Source organism: Equus asinus, chromosome 12 (genome assembly GCF_041296235.1).
Source record: "Equus asinus isolate D_3611 breed Donkey chromosome 12, EquAss-T2T_v2, whole genome shotgun sequence".
Taxonomy (NCBI): domain Eukaryota; kingdom Metazoa; phylum Chordata; class Mammalia; order Perissodactyla; family Equidae; genus Equus; species Equus asinus.
This window is the reverse complement of record NC_091801.1, coordinates 31368780-31384897: the sequence shown is the minus strand read 5'-3', so window position 1 is coordinate 31384897 and position 16118 is coordinate 31368780. Positions and strand designations below refer to the sequence as shown.

General features: G+C 38.6%; 1 protein-coding gene across 3 annotated transcripts in view; it reads right to left on the bottom strand.

The window, feature by feature from the left end:
* Positions 1-12710: 12710 nt before the first annotated feature.
* Positions 12711-16118, bottom strand: part of ST18 (ST18 C2H2C-type zinc finger transcription factor) — a 98355-nt gene continuing 94947 nt past the window's right edge. For all 3 annotated transcript variants that reach the window (XM_014843745.3, XM_070481298.1, XM_070481297.1), the window contains one exon: positions 12711-15161. In XM_014843745.3, the coding sequence (XP_014699231.2) occupies positions 15021-15161 (141 nt within the window). In that variant the 3' untranslated portion in view covers positions 12711-15020. The remainder of the gene's footprint in view (positions 15162-16118) is intronic.

The window sequence follows — 16118 nt, the reverse complement described above, 5'->3', positions numbered from 1 at the left end:
TGCCCCATCCTGCCCCCACAGGGCTTGTTGTAAGAGCACTCCCCACTGAATTTCCTCCATGCAAATTTTCACCTCAGTGTCTCTTTCCTGGGATCACACTTCGTCCTTATTGGATGTTGTTGGCAGCTCTCGGCATGTGTCTGTGCAGTGCAGGTACTGAGAACATGTTTGTTGACATAAACAGAGCAAAGGTTCTTAGCTCTGCCCTCTATCAAAGCTCAACATCAAAAAGGAATCTAACCTAGGTCTTGTTTTCATGACAGATTAGCTTTGAGCTGTTTAAAGGATTTATATAGGAGACAAGGCCTTTAATTCTTGGGTGGAAATGCAACAAATACTGAATTAAATTAAATCCTTACCTTACATAGTAGGAGAAACCGAGGCCAAGACAGGTTAAGAAACTCAGCCAAGATTATACATCTGGTAAGTAACAGAGCTAGAGCTGTAAGCCAGTCTTCTCATCAAGACAACTTCCCACCATCTCATAAAAAGCTTGTGACTTCAAGTCTGTGAAAGTCTTGATTCCAATGGGATCATTATAGAAAATCATTTTTGAAATGTGAAAGAAAATTAGTTTTAGCTCCACCTTGGACTTCATGTCTGAAGCCCCACTTTGCCATTGAGCCAAAATTCAAACATTCTTTGTTAAAGTGGCTGCTGGGCTTCTTCTGGTCCTCACTTTCCCTTTAACAGTTCCACAGACTTCTCTCTAGAATCTGAACCCTCTTTTTGGGTAGTCTCTAGCTGCAGTTCGGAGAATTTCTTTTGAAGCTGGGGCTTGAGCATCTCAGGCATCACTTGCAGGCTCAGGCGTCCCTGCCCTGTATGCTGTGATAGCATGAGGAGCCATGAGACACGGGGAAATAGAGAGCCAGCCTAATAGAGTCTAGGTTTCTATCTCCAGAGCTATAACCCAAAGCCGTGTTTAGAATTCCTGATGGACCTGCCAAAGCCAGGCAGGGTAACATGGCTGGAACACATCCTGAGTGGATTTAGTATTAGGCAAATGCTGAACTAGTAGCTTCATGGAACTCACTATCTCCGTCTTCCCTCTGACAGGGCACTGTCTTGAGTCCTCTGAAGGGAGGAGATTACATCTGCTTGGCAGCTTTGTGGGCCAGCTGTACTGGATGAATTCTCCCCACAATTCTAGGTGGGAGAGTGTAAGGGAGAGATGGCCTTTCCTTCCGGCTTGAGAGGATGGCTGCAGGGGATTATCCTCCAGGGAAACTGCAAGTGAGGTGATGTCTGTTGGTGTCCCTTGGGAGAAATGGGACGTGTCACGCCACGGCTGTATGTTACTTTTGTCTGATCACTTCTTTGGATTTCCCAAAGCTAATAAAAGTAAACTTTATTATAGATTTTTTTAGGAAAAGTCTTGTGACATTTTAGGGACTATTAAAGGATATTAAGAGAAATTGTTCCGCGTCTACAAAATAGAGAGTGGGTATCAATTGATTGTAAATTTACTAACCAGAGCTTTTGACCAAATTAAATCAGAGAATAAATTGGACTAATTTTCAAATAGAATATTGTGTAGGCTTGACTGGAAAAGAATTATTAGAGCAAAAGAGATGGAAGAACAACAAATTAAAATGAGTTGTTGAAAGATGATGAAACTCAGTTGTAGTGGTCAATGAAATACATGTAAATCCCATCTTCTCATTTTAATGAGTTCCTCTACAAAGATCATGTAAAGCAACTCTTTTACTAAAGAGTAAATCATTTACCTATACATGACATAAGCTTTCCTCATACTGTGTGCCCTAACTAAATCAGGTGTTTGAGGAATCAAATATAGAAACAGCCTCAGAGTCATAAGGGAACATTCAGAAAAATGATATGCACTATGATAGGAAATGAGGTTTGAAATTAAGAGCATCACGGGAAATGTGTATAATTCAGTCATAGGAATAAGCTAAAAAAGGCTATTGAAAAGTTGATTTACTCATTGTTTAGTGCAGATCCAAATGTAATTGCAGTGGAGAAATTAGCCTTAGATTATTGCATAGCAGTTTTGAAAACTGTGTCTTGGCCAATTTGTTTTTCTAAATCTATATAACATTAGCTAATATGAGTCAGGCTGTAACATTTTTCAGGCTCTGCCTACTTAGTGCCAAAACCTTTAGATGGAAAGTAAAAACTATTCATAGAGAGGCAGATGTTTTTAGTTCAATACCAAATATCTTACATAAGTACCTTACAGTTTTTGCTAATATAAGTCACAATTTTACACGTTTTTGGTGAAAGAAAATGCAATGATTTACCTGTTTAGAATTTTGCAAGGTGGAGTGTAGAGTGTGACAATCAAGGTGAAGCGTAGAGTGTAACAATCTTTTAATTGCGCTGCCTCTGGTGCCTGGTCCCTCTCATATCCTCAAATTAAGACCTGAACAGACATTTTTTCAAAGAAGATTTAAGATGGCCAACAGACACATGAAATGATGTTCAACATCACTATTAGGGAAATGACAATCAAATCTAAACAACAATGAGACCACCTCACATCTGTCAGAGTGGCTGTTATTAAAAAGACAAGAAATGACACGTGTTGGAGAGGAGGAGGAGAAAAGGGAACCCTCATACACTGCTGGCAGGAGTGCGAACTCGTGCAGCCACTATGGAAAACAGTGTGGAGTTTTATGAAAAAAATTAGAAATAGAACTACCATATGATTTAGCTTTTCCACTTCTGAGTATTTATCCAAAGAATATGGAAACACTAATGTGAAATATATTTGCATCCCTATGTTCATTGCAACGTTATTCACAATAGCCAAGATTTGGAAACAACCTAAGTGCCCATTGATGGATGAATGGATAAAGAAGTTGTGGTGTATATACACAATAGGATACTACTCAGCCATAAAAAAGATGAAATCTTGCCATTTGTGACAACATGGATGGACCTCAAGGGTATTATGCTAAGCAAAATAAATCAGACAGAGAAAGACAAATACTGTATGATCTCACTCATATGTGGAAGATAACAACAACAACAAACAAACACATGGGTACTGAGATTAGATTGGTGGTTTACAGAGGGGAAGGGGGGTGAGAGGGGAAAGGAGTAAAAGGGCACATGTGTACCGTGGATGGCAATTAGTCTTTGGGTGGTGAATATATTGAAGTCTACACAGAAATCAAAATATAGCGATGTACACTTGAAATTTATATAATGTTATAAACCAATGTTACCTCAATAAAAAAAAAAAGGATAGTTGAAATGAAAAGAAAACCCAGAACTTATGGTTATATCACATAATATATTAGATAAAGTTTTTCAGAACACCTCAAGCATTTCTAAAATTAAAAAGCGTTACTGTATTGAAGATTACTGGTAAACACAATTGATATATAGTATAGTTTAATATAATATAATATAAAGTACTATATAACTCTACTTTTTAAATTTGCCACATATTCTCACATCTGTTATCACCTAAGAACCTTGAAGAGAACTGGGTCATATTATTTTACATTTGGGAAAATAGACATAGCAAAGATCTAGTCACATTTTAGATGTAACACGCTTACTCAATTGCTTCATTCATTCATTCATTCAGCTATTCAGACTCTGTACCTGAGACTGTCCCTGGCCCTGGGAAACAACAATGACCACAGTGTAGGTCTGGCCCCTTGTAGTGCACATTTCAGCCAGGTTAACAGACGTGAATTATGAAGTGCTTGGTGTGTCTGATACTGGAAAACTCATGCTGATCCCAATGGTGGGAATTTTAGGATCAGTAGAGAATTGAACCCTGTGGGATGGTTTTTTAGCCCCCTCAAATTGAGTCATATCAATAAGTGCATATCAAACTTTGGGCATATGCAATCCATTTAATGAGTGTCCAATAATTGCAAACTTCTATTTTTCAGGAAGAAAAGAAGATTTGTCAGAATTTAAAAAAATAATAAATGCAAAGAGAAATGAAAAATAGGAGTTTTTAAAATTGCAGTGAATGGAATGCTATTATTTGAAGAACTTTCACCCAATTCTACCCTGAATAAATGAGCCACAGGTGGTGTCTCACATCAAGTTAGCTCAGTAGCAGAGAACTCGAGATGCCTACTCAACATCCATTCTCTTCCTACTGAGTACCAGAACTCTGAACTCCAGTTCTTAGCTACGTGCATTGTTATCCAAAATAAAAGACTTCCTCTAGGGTTAGGTAAATCCGTGTGACTAATTCTGGCCAATGTAAGTAAGTACAAGTGTTACATGTGGTGTATGGGATGGCAGGTTAAAGGGACCTGGCTAAGCTCTGTGGGTTCCTTTTTGCTCTTTTGCCTTTTCTGCCATACTTCTCTTAGTCTAGGATGCAGGTGAGATGGCTGGACATCTAGCAGCCATCTTGGCTCATGTGATAACCTCGAGGATGCAACTTAGTGATAGGATGATAAATTTGAAAGACAGATGAAACTAGAGCCACATTAGACTGCCAGCTATTGAACTTCTTGGAGAAAGAGAGAGAGAGAGAAGTGTCTATTTTTTTACAGCTACTCTTAGTGGGGTTTTACCGTTATGTTCAGATGAACTAAATCTATCTAACACAACTAAGTTTATTACTCTTTATTTCTATTAAATTAGAAAATCCTAACATATTTATAAGTTATTAAGATGATAGCAATTGTTTGGTGGCTCTGGCAGGAAGTTCTGGATATTTGAATTGAACATGAACGCAGAAATAATGGTGAGATTTCTCACTCCTTAGTAATTTCGGTGCTTCAAAGGTACTAAGGTGACAAATACCTCCCACAAACGCTGAAAGGTGAAATGTTAATATGGACAATAGCTGCCCATGAATTCCTAATCCATTCCTTGGTTGTATGTCTCTGAAAGCATTTCAGAATGTATTTGATTTTAGTATAGTTTATAAACATATCCAATAATGAGCCATTAATTTCCTTCTCCACTGAGTGAAAAAATAATCAAGTGTTGTGAAAGTATTAACTTGAGAGAATTGAACTGTTTCACCTATAGTTTGTTTTATTCAGGAAACTCTGCTATCTTATCTTCAACATTAATAATTATGATTTTTTGGCTTTAAAGTTATAGGTTCAGTGTATTTAAGACACTGAATATATTTGAAATTCAAAATTGACAAAGCTGCATGAAATCTTAGAGATGGTTTTCTTTTTTTAAAGATTTTATTTTTTTCCTTTTTCTCCCCAAAGCCCCCAGTACATAGTTGTATATTCTTAGTTGTGGGTCCTTCTAGTTGTGGCATGTGGGACGCCACCTCAGCGTGGCTCGATGAGCAGTGCCATGTCCACACCCAGGATCCGAACAGAAAAAACACTGGGCCACCCGCGGTGGAGTGCGGGAACTCAACCACAAGGCCACGGGGCCGGCCCCCTTAGATATGGTTTTAATTAGCATTATCAGGATAATGAAGAAATGTCTTTATTTCCTTCTACATTAAAAAAAGAATCTTGAATAGCACCTTCACCCTCCCTTTCTTAGAGAGCACGCTTCAGGGTGAAAAAGCAAACTAGCTTCGGAGTTCTTCACAAAGAATACTAAGACTAGGTACATTCAGTGTCCAAAGTTAGTTTTTTGATTTCCACTATTCCTTCAACACAGCGTTAAGATCAAGAGGCATATTGCAATGCCAGCTGCTTTCTGGGAAGGGAGTCTGTGGGTTGGCATTCAGGTTGAACCAGTTTTATTCCAGTACAAACACCCTTCCTTTTTTCACACTTAGCAGGTGCTCCATTAGTCCTGATACCAAGTATAAATAATGGCTTAAAAATCATCATTAATTAAAAAAAAAAACCTCACAGGTTTCGGATGATAACGGAACAAGTCTCCCTCATTAACTGCATGACAGTATCACGGTGCTTACAACTGTGAGCTGCAGACCCACAATGGCAGAGTTCAAATCCAAGCTCTACTACTTGGGAGCTTTGCCATCCTACTCTAAGAAATCGCTATGTGCCTCAGTTTCCCCATATATTACTGGGGAGAATGTTGGTATATGCCTCCTGGGAGAATGGTTTTCTAAGCTGAAATATTTGTGTTGGAATCACCACCTTTTCATTTGCACTTCAATGAATCAATTTTGAGCCCTTGATTCATTTATGTATCACCAAGACAATGAAAATTTAATCAACTTAAATATAAGGCATACCTGATATGAAAATAATTTGCAGAGATGAACTACACCCCATTAACAGAATGTTAGCCTGTATCAACTAGCCCAGGCCATCCTATAGCTCATTTGCCATTTTTAAGAGCCTAATGATAAGTGGGATTTCTGTAAAAATAGTAACTTAGATTATATTTCAAATTTTTAAAATGCATTTGACATATTTGTTTCCTTCCTTGTTCCTCTGAAACTGTCACAGCTCTTATAGATGACAAGGCAGACACCCGGCTTCACAGTGGCCTACTCGCCACACTTAAGAAGCCCCAGCTAAGCTTCACAGTTCTTGCTCACCTGCAGTAAAAAAACTCACGAGTATTAAGCGTATGAATGAAACATAGGTGTTACTTTCTTAGCTAATCTAAAAGGTGTAATAATTCTGTTTTTTGAAATGTGTCCTTGAACTTAGCGTTCCTCCAAATTTCAATGCAACCCCTTCATTCAGGCCCTCAGCATCTCTTCAGCCTTTGCAATAGCCTCCTAGCTGATCTTCCCGCTTCGTCTCCACCATCTACTTCACCCCCTACCCAGGTCCAGTATTTTTCTCAATCAAGGATCAGGCTCAGTATAATGTGGTGGGAGAACCATGGTATTTGGACTCAAGACAGAACTGGGTTTAAATTCTAGCTATTCCATTTGCCAGCTAGGTGAGCTTGGACAAGTTACTTAACTTTTCTGAGCCTTAAGTAAATAAAAATACAAATATCTGCCTCGTGGTGAGAGACTTTCTAAGATCACACATGCTCAGCACTTGGTGGCGTTTGGTTTACATTAGACATCTGTTCTTTGGGTTCTTCCCCATGCTCTGCTCATCGGTTTCTCTGTACTAAGGGCTTATGTGTCTGTCTGCTAAGGGCAAGGGCAGTGTGCACACTTTCTAATGAGCCCCTTCCAAGATCCGCACAATAAAGGAGTGCTGGATCACCATGTCCAGACTGATGCTGTTGACATTAGATAATGGGCTTACTCCTGCCATGTTTTGAGAATGTGTAAAGTCCCCATGCCCAGGAACTCCTGCTGACTCTGGCTATCTGGTCGCCACTCCTTTCCTGAGGCCATCTCTGTCAGCTCCAACGCTTCAGGATTCCTTAAGTCTGCAGTAAGATCCCTGCAGATTTACTGTGGAGAGCAGAAACTACCCCACACAGCTTATTATATAAATGAACACAATTTTACTGTCGCAGTGTCTCTATCCATATGACTTTACTATTCTGGGAAGTTCTGCCCAGAAAGATAAAGCTACAAATAACTATAAGATTCATTTCAGGAACTTCCCCCAAATCCATTTACATGAACATCAGACCAGCCAACTTTCAATAAATAGCACCAAACAACTGTTTACTCTCCAAGACTCCCTCTAAAACTCTCACCTCCTAACCCATGACCACTGATTGTAAGCTGTGTCATGCACCTTACCCAGTGCTGATGAGGCCCTGCCATTGAAAGAGCTGTCTTAAACCAGAGCCCCGAGCTATAAAAGACCCATGTTTGCATTTCCCATTCAAGAAATGATGGTCTTCTTCCGTGACAACAATAAACTCAGGTTTCCTAATCAACAAGAGATAGTCATTGCTTAAAGGAAAAGAAATCCACTTGACATTTCTTTGGTTCTCTAATTTGTAATAGCTTCTTTAAGCTTCTAATTCAGCATTATATGCAGGAATGGACCAAAAAATTATTCTGTTACTGTGATTTTTAAAACAGAATTTGGTTCTGTAGATAGGTAACTGTAAAAAGAAAAAAAAAAGCTAAAATGAGTAGATTTTCAGGTTGTACAAGCGTATTTGACATATTTATAGGTTTTATGGTATGATTAGACACTGTTTCTTTGTCTGAACACGTGAAAATTATAATAGTTCTCAGATGTTTTCATAGTTTGGTGATTTCTCCCTCAAAAAACAAAAAACAAAAAAGGAGAAGAAAAGCATTGTGATTTCTAAACTGTAGAAAAGGCAAAAGTAGACTATTTTCTCAGTTTTTCTTTTTGAACACTCTTTTGGCCTCTTGCATAAAGAATGGGTAGACAGCAGTGTTCAGTAGAAATTGGTTGAGAGTCACACATGTAACTTCACATTTTCTAGCAGTTACATTGGAAAATAAGTAAAAAGAAAAGGAAAATTAATTTTAAAACTGTATGTTATTCAAACCAATACTTCCACATATTTTTATTTCACCCTGTGGCACAGCCGTAGTTCGGTTGCTCAGCAACCACTGTTCTGGATGGGACGGCTGCTACAGGGAAGAGGCCGGGCCGGAGGCTGAGGGGAGGGTGGGAAGGACGGATGCAGACAGGCACCTCCTCAGGGGGAGACCTGAGAAGGGGTGAAGGTATGAAGCCGTCCTCAGCTGTGCACAAGTTACTTAACCACTTTGTGAATCCCTTTCAAAATGTGTGATGATAATAATTCATAATTCACAGAAATGTGAGAATTAAAGAATAAATGTAAAGTGCTTGGGAAATTTCTGGTGAACATTAAGCATTGAATAAATGTTAAAACACACACACACACACACACACACACACCCTCCTTTTTAAAAAACATCAGGGCGCTTTGCAGTACCTGTGGGAATGGGGCAGACTCTGTGCTTGTCCAGGCCCATGAGCTAACTTCTGCTGTGGCCTATAAGGAAATCTGCATTTACTTTTTAGCTACTTTTACAAAACCATATGTTCGTAGGGAACGATGATTTTTCTTATTCTTGTTTCTTCTCTTTTCCTTCCTCTCCCTCCTCCCTTTATTCTTTTCCTTCTTCCTCCCCTGGTTCTGTTGATTATTTATATTTTTACTATTGATCTAGATGATTCTCTGAAGAAAGACTTGTGGGAGAGAGTAAAAAAATTCAGGTTTTCTTTATATTTACAGAAGTATTCAAGAGGTTGTTGAAAATGTTTAGAGTTAAGCTTTTAGGTTTTTGCTGATTCAAAATTGAGCCATTTGTGCTGCTTACAGAAACACTGAGGATATAGATGTATATTCATGGCTTTGTGTAGGAATCACTTGGCTCTGTTGAATGCTGCTCCCACAGAGTACAACCAAAATAATCTGTCACTAACACAAAACTTAGTTTACCTTGACAGGGTCTTAGCTTCTGAGGAGAGGGGCAGGCAAGGGTGGATGTTCATGTGGTTTGAGGGGTCTGGTTTAAGGAGGGTCTTGAATGTGAAAGTGTAATTAGAGTTAGGCAAGTTCACGACACAGCAGATTGGAAGAGAGGCACACAGCGTAGCTGAGATTTCAAAGTGTGTCTCAAAGAGAAAACAATCATTTTAGAGTCTGTTGTCCTGAGAAGGGGTATTTACTCCGAGAGCATGTTGAGTAGTTCTTGTTCAAATAAATGTACTATTAAGATGTTCCTGGAACAGATAATGAAGACATTTTCAATTTTTCTTCCTGGGCAAGAATTTCCTGGAATAGTGGACTGACGTTAAGGGAGACAACCCAGTAGTTAAGGCAGCTATCTGTGTCAAAAAAGACAGCAAACCATGGCCCAGGCGCACAGCCAGGGGTGGGGGTGTGAAGGCTTCTGGTCCTTGGGGTTTTGATGAGGCACAAAATTTGGAAGTTCTCTCAAGTACACTGGTCTTAGGGATAAATATTTATGAAGATTTCTAATGGTTAAAAGTTTGAGCCTTTAAAAGTATTATTGGAGTGTCATATCCCCAAAGTGTCATTCTAACGTCAAAGTATCTAGTCCAAACATCCAACCCTGGATTCATTTCAAACCGAGTAAGGTAATTGGTCACAGAAGGAAAATGATTGCATTTATATAAGACAATACATATTTGAGTGGAAAATTCTAAAACAACAGCTATTTCTTAAGTGCAGGAAACTTTACATTCTCTTTGTCTTTTAAAATATTTAATAGCTGGTAAAGGTCAGTACAAAGTGTCCTTTTATTTGCCAGAGGCCAATCCAAAGCTGTCAAGCTTGCATAAAGCAGCTAGAGACAGAATATAATAACTATGTTGTTTTGTTCTAAAAACAAAACAAAACAAAAGAGTAATTTACATTTTCCTTAGTTTTTGGCTGTTATTACAACTCATATTAAGATTTTCAATCCCAATTCATCAAATAAATTATTAAGGTGTCACATTTTTATGATATGCCTTTACGGGAAAAATACATCATAATAGTGTGGTTTAAATATTGAAAAGGATGCTTCCAGAGTGGTGATTAAAGCGAGTGCCTCTTGCTCAATGACTGTGGCTTGAGGCAGGTTAGGATGATGGCCAAAGAGTTAGGGGTTGGCTCAAGGCAGTAACCGTGGCCTGCAGAAGGGACAGGAGCTCTTCTCCAGGTCAGAACCGGGTTCTCGGGCATCAGATAAGCTCTTTATTCTAAGACTCAAGTTTCTATCACTATAATGCTGATCGTAATACTGCCATTGCAGTGTGGCCGTCAAGCCTATGAGAGCGAATTCAGGGGCCCAGGGCACTGTGAGTCACTCAGTGGTAGTAGACAGACATTATTATTGTGGCAAGATTTAAGAATATTGGATATGCCTTGGCCCTAGCATATATCTTAATCTTAAGTAATTCCTGTGTTCTTTCTTCCAGGTTAGATGGCATCTGACAGGGGACTAGACAGATCCCCATGGGTTAGATGTTAAAAATTGTGGAAAGAGGTTGAATCTTGGCTGTATCTTTTCCTAGCTTTATGGTCTTAAGCAAGTTACTAACTATTCTGAGCACCACTTCCATCACCAGTTTAATTAGACATGATGACATTTACTTCATAAATTTGTTTGAGGATTTCATGAGATGAAGTAGACAAGGCACCATTGATTGTGTCTGACAGTGTAGACAGTGTTAGCCAATTAAATCGGCTTCCTTTATAATTATCTGCCGTATAAAAAGAGGAAATAGCAGGGTACTATTCCCAGACCACTCTAGAATGGGCACAATGTGCAGAAAAAGACAGAGAAAATACTTGTTTTTTGAATGTTAACAAAATATTTATGTACTGCAACAAATTATGTTTTAAAACTTTTTCTAATGAGGCAAGTCATTCACCCCTTCTTTTCATTCAGAACATGGGTTCAAGTAGCAGCGTATCAGTTCTAAGGTCTCTGTAGAGCAGCCTGCAAATGATGACAGCAAAGCTCATTATCAATTTAATTTACTACCAAACAGCAGAGGTACAGCACAGAGCACAGTTTTGTTGACTTGAGATAAGAGATATTGTTTGAATTGCTAGAATAAATTGTCTCTAATGGAAATCTGATTCCTGTCATTCTCTGGTTTCAAATCTTTCTTTGGCTTCTGAAGTCTACTTGTGGAAATTTGAACTCCTTAGAATGTCCTTTTATAATATGACTCCCTCTCCTACCTACCTGGGCATTTTGTCTCTTAACTTCTCACTTCTCACCAAGTTTTTAATATTTGAATTAGCTGAAGCTGCTGGGTTGACAATTTGTCTCATCACCATGCCTGCATGGCCAACTTGCCCAGCTCATCTGTAGCCAGCAATTTTCCCAGGAAATCGGAGTTAGTCAGGCAACCCTCACACTGTTTCCACAGGAGCCTGTGGGTACCTCATCACAACCCCTATCACTCATTTCATCCCCCACTGGGCTGAACTCACATGGAAGTCAGGAAGTGGGCCTAGTACAAACATTTTCTAATTAAACATCTGTTGTAGAAACGTATGGATCTCACTCATCATTCTCTTTTCATTTTCAGTAGAACTTCTACTCCTCTTCTGACATGTTGGGTGACAGGGATGCAGACACTACTCATTGATGTAAAATCCCAATCAGGGCAAGATACGCATATTCTGCAAAGGGTAAGCCAAGAACCTGGCTGAGCAGATTTTCATCTTGTGATCCATTTTCACAGGATGTATCAGATGTGCATCTTGCACAAATAAATTAGGTGACTAACAGCAAGCTCTATTGTGCATCAACTGCAGCATGCCAACCTCTGTTACAGGAAGGTCTCCCCAAGTATCCTGGCTTCCTCTGGGGACCGAGACTTCCCTTTAGTCAATTTTGCTTCAGTACATGGATTACATGGGTTTTACCACATTGAGTGTGAATGGCAACCAGTCCTAGAGATGCATAAATCTGGGCAGAAACTGGAAAATTAAACTAAGCTAACTGTTTGACATTAGATGGGAAAAACACACAAGCAAAAGAGGTGCTGTCAAGAATTAATTATTATTTTTCTTTAATTTGAAAGAAATTCAAACTGACTTGTATGAATATACAGTTATACCCTCAGCAATTCTGGAATCAGGAGGGCAAGGCCTGTGTCTTATGCTCACTAGATCCAGGTAAATTTCCTGGTGCTAGCAAAGGCTTTTCTTCATATCAAATTCATCCACTGCTCTGTAGCTGTGTACTGAACCAAAGGCTGTGACAGTTTATCAAATGTCAAAAGATTATGTCCATTTGGGGTGAAAAAATAAGCCAAGCACATTGGTTGAGAGAACTGGAATTCGCCAGAACTAGCGGAGAGCTCCAGCGTACTCTGCCGGGGCAGAGCTCCTCCAGGACAGAGTTGTTCATGGGCGGGCAACAACGGCTCCACAGAGTAGCCTGAGAAAGATCACGGCAAAGCTCATTATCAATTTTTATTTCCTACCATACACCAAATGTACAGCACTGAACACAATTTTGTTGCTTTGATGTAAGAAATATTAATTGTTTGAAGAAACAGTATACAAACAAACTACTCCAAATTAAAAAACTGCATACATCATTGCTTTTTTGTTGTTTACAAAAGACCCAATTTACAGTATCGATCATTAACATAGTTGAAAGGAAAAAAAATTCAGTGCACATTACAAAACACATCAAATACAAAGAAGGCAAATAAATACAAACATACTTCACAAAATATCCTGCTCAAACTATGCAAACACAAATAAATTAACCCGAAGTCATAGCAAATTATAGTAATAAATACATAGGTTGGTAAGAGATTTCTTTTAAATTAAATAAAATATATAACAAACTTGTTAAAATATTTAGCAAATTAAACTTCTGTCTTTGTAGTAAGTGAACTCATTTGTATGCATCTATCAAGTACTGTATAGCAAAATGTTTGCAAGTACATACCCTTAATAGAAAATTTTGTTTGGTGTCCCATTTATAATAGACAGCACATATGGTAGCTCTTCTTATTTTAAATGGATTTTTAAATAAACACCGTTCCTACCTAAGAACAGATATCTCATTTTCACTAAACTAAGATTCAAGGGTTCAAATGAACCCCAAACCAAAGATCAGCCCCACTTAATACATAACAATGACCACAGAGTCATGGAAGTGGAATTATTGTCCGTAGTACTTTTAATTTGTGCAGATAACAGTAATAACAGTGGAATATATCAAGCCTGTGAGTGCCATCACATTCAATCTACATGTCCATGAGGCTAATAAAAAATAAACGCTTTTGTTATAGCACAGACAATTAAGCCCACACTAAGTTCAAGTGTCCATTTACATGGAGGCACATTGCACGCGAGGTGTGTGTGCACACCAAAAAGGCAGTTTAGCTGGTTGTCTATACCTTTTTCTTAAAAAAAATAAATATAAAAAAACTTTGAAACAATGCTTAACTACTTTACAATCCCTGAAATAGACATTGCCTTTACTACAGCAACTACTAAACTCTGATCCATCCAGAAATTCAAGATTGCGGCTCAATTTTATGTGTGTGAGTGTCTGTGAGTGTGTATATGTGTGTGTGCCAGCGTGTGAGTCTGTATACTTTGCAGCACTTATAGTTCTACAGAAAGATTTTGATCAAATTGAGAGTCGTCTTGTCGCCTAAGGAGGGTGAATAATGTCACCAGTGTTCAAAGTAATTACTCAGATTGGAGTAACATTTTTCACTTGTTACTCTATTTTCCATTCCCTTCCAGTCAACCCAGTAAGATAAATGCTATTTCAGGGGATACAGTGTCTACAAAATTTTCCATTTGTCTGTGTTTGTATTTGCTCAGTACAAATCTACATCAATATTGTTACTTGTATATTGTACCAACATATGGCGGGAAAGCCTAGCTGGTCACATCAAGTCTTAGTTCTTACCTTGGGATATGAGTTGCGAACTATCTGATATGACTTGAGAAACAGACAATTTGCATCACTAACAAAGCTTATGTTTTCTTAAAACATTTCAAATAAATAATTCATATTGACTAAAACCGTACAGCTAAGTCGAATACTTTGCTGATTGTTATATTTAATTATTGCTAACAAATTCTGGACAGGCCGATTTCCAGTGTACTGTGCTTCTGTGAGAGCGCATTTGCCACTAGTGGGCGCCATTTATCTTCTTATGCCTTCCGTGCATCTCACCGCACACCCACTTACAAATACAAAGCCAGAGAAGGGGGGAAAGAAGTGTGCAATAAAAATCAAACTGGAGCATAGTGCACTCCTTAAACAAGGATTTCCTTCATACTTTTTTGTTTTCTCATTTAAACCCAGCAAGATATGTGATTTGAGAATAGCATTTCTATTTAAATTCTATTGGAAAATAAATTAATAAACACACTTGTAAAAATATGGCAGACTTCAAAATGCAGTTAAAAGATAAAAAACTCTTTGATTAGAAATAAATAAAATATAAAAATGTCACATTTATTTTACATTACTTTACAAAAAAAAAGAGTGCAATGAAGAAATAAAGAAAAACATATGAAAATAAATAAGATCTAATATTTGACTGCATTGCTTTTAATCCAAAAAGTCTATCATAGTTTTTCTTTCTTTTTATGTCAGCTGGGGGAAAAATTAGTGCAATGTTGCAACTGTAAATGCGTACGGCAACCTACACGCCTTAGCAGCACAGGAGCCTCTGTCAGATCCACCTGTGTCACTGCTGTTCCTGATTACGGTTGCCGGCAGTGCTGCGGTCCTACACGTGGATGCCCTTCACTGCCTGTTTGATACTTTCCAGCAGAGCTTTGCATTCCGGGGAATAGTCCCGTTCCAGATTGCTGTACATGTCTGTGAGCGTATTTACATATGCTTCAAAATTCTGCTCACTGATAGGCCCCTAAATGGAGACAAAACACATTGAAATAATCACTGTGATTCAGGCTCAGGCAGAAGGAGGACCAAGTAACGCGGCAGAGTCTCAGTGACCCCAGAGTCTGGGGCGGAAGGTAAGGACCCGCATTGCTGCTTGAGTTTGGGGAGATGGAAAGAGACTGAGTTTGTGTGGGCTTCATCTGCTCACTCTTTACTCAATTAATGGGATTAATGTGATTGATGGTGCAGTATTTTGTGGTCAGTTTGGAGCCACGTAAGGTAGATGTCTGGCTGCCTCAAGCTGCGCTACTCTTGAGAGGTTGCCTTGGCTTCAATGGCACGTGCTCAGCGCAAAACAGACCTCCTGTTTGCAGAAGGCGAATGTCCTTGAGGCTGGGGAGGAAGGCTTTGCTTGTACCAGATGGTTCCTTTAACAGCACTAGGCTGGAATTTAAGGAATTTAAGATTTGAGCAAGCTGCTCACTAACCAGTTGTCTGGTGAAAAATTATCCTTTTTCATCCTCTTTGTCCATTTTTCCCTTGCAGCATCATTGTAACCCATTTTTTTACTGCTCTGTGTTTCCAGGTAGAATATCAGATTCACAAAGTCAGGGTCTGCTCATCACTTATTCTTTTTGTGTTTTGGTATCTCCTTTGCCTAACGTGGTACTTCAAAGAGAATAGACACTCAATATGTGGAAATTGCATGCATGAGTGAAAGGAAATGAATGACACAAAGGGAATGCTATGCATCATTTTTTGGTCCCTCCGTTTTCCCATCTTTTTGAAAACATGACATGTGCCTTACTTCACAAGATACTTGAAAGGAAGGACTTGTAAGAGGCCTAAATACTATAGATATTAAGGGTATTATTGTTATTGTTCTATTTAGAAGGTAGGTTTTCTAAATTTGAAGATTATTTTGTTGTGCTCAGCAAGGTTCTGATCTAAATTATTAGTGTTGTCTAACTGGTTTTCTGTT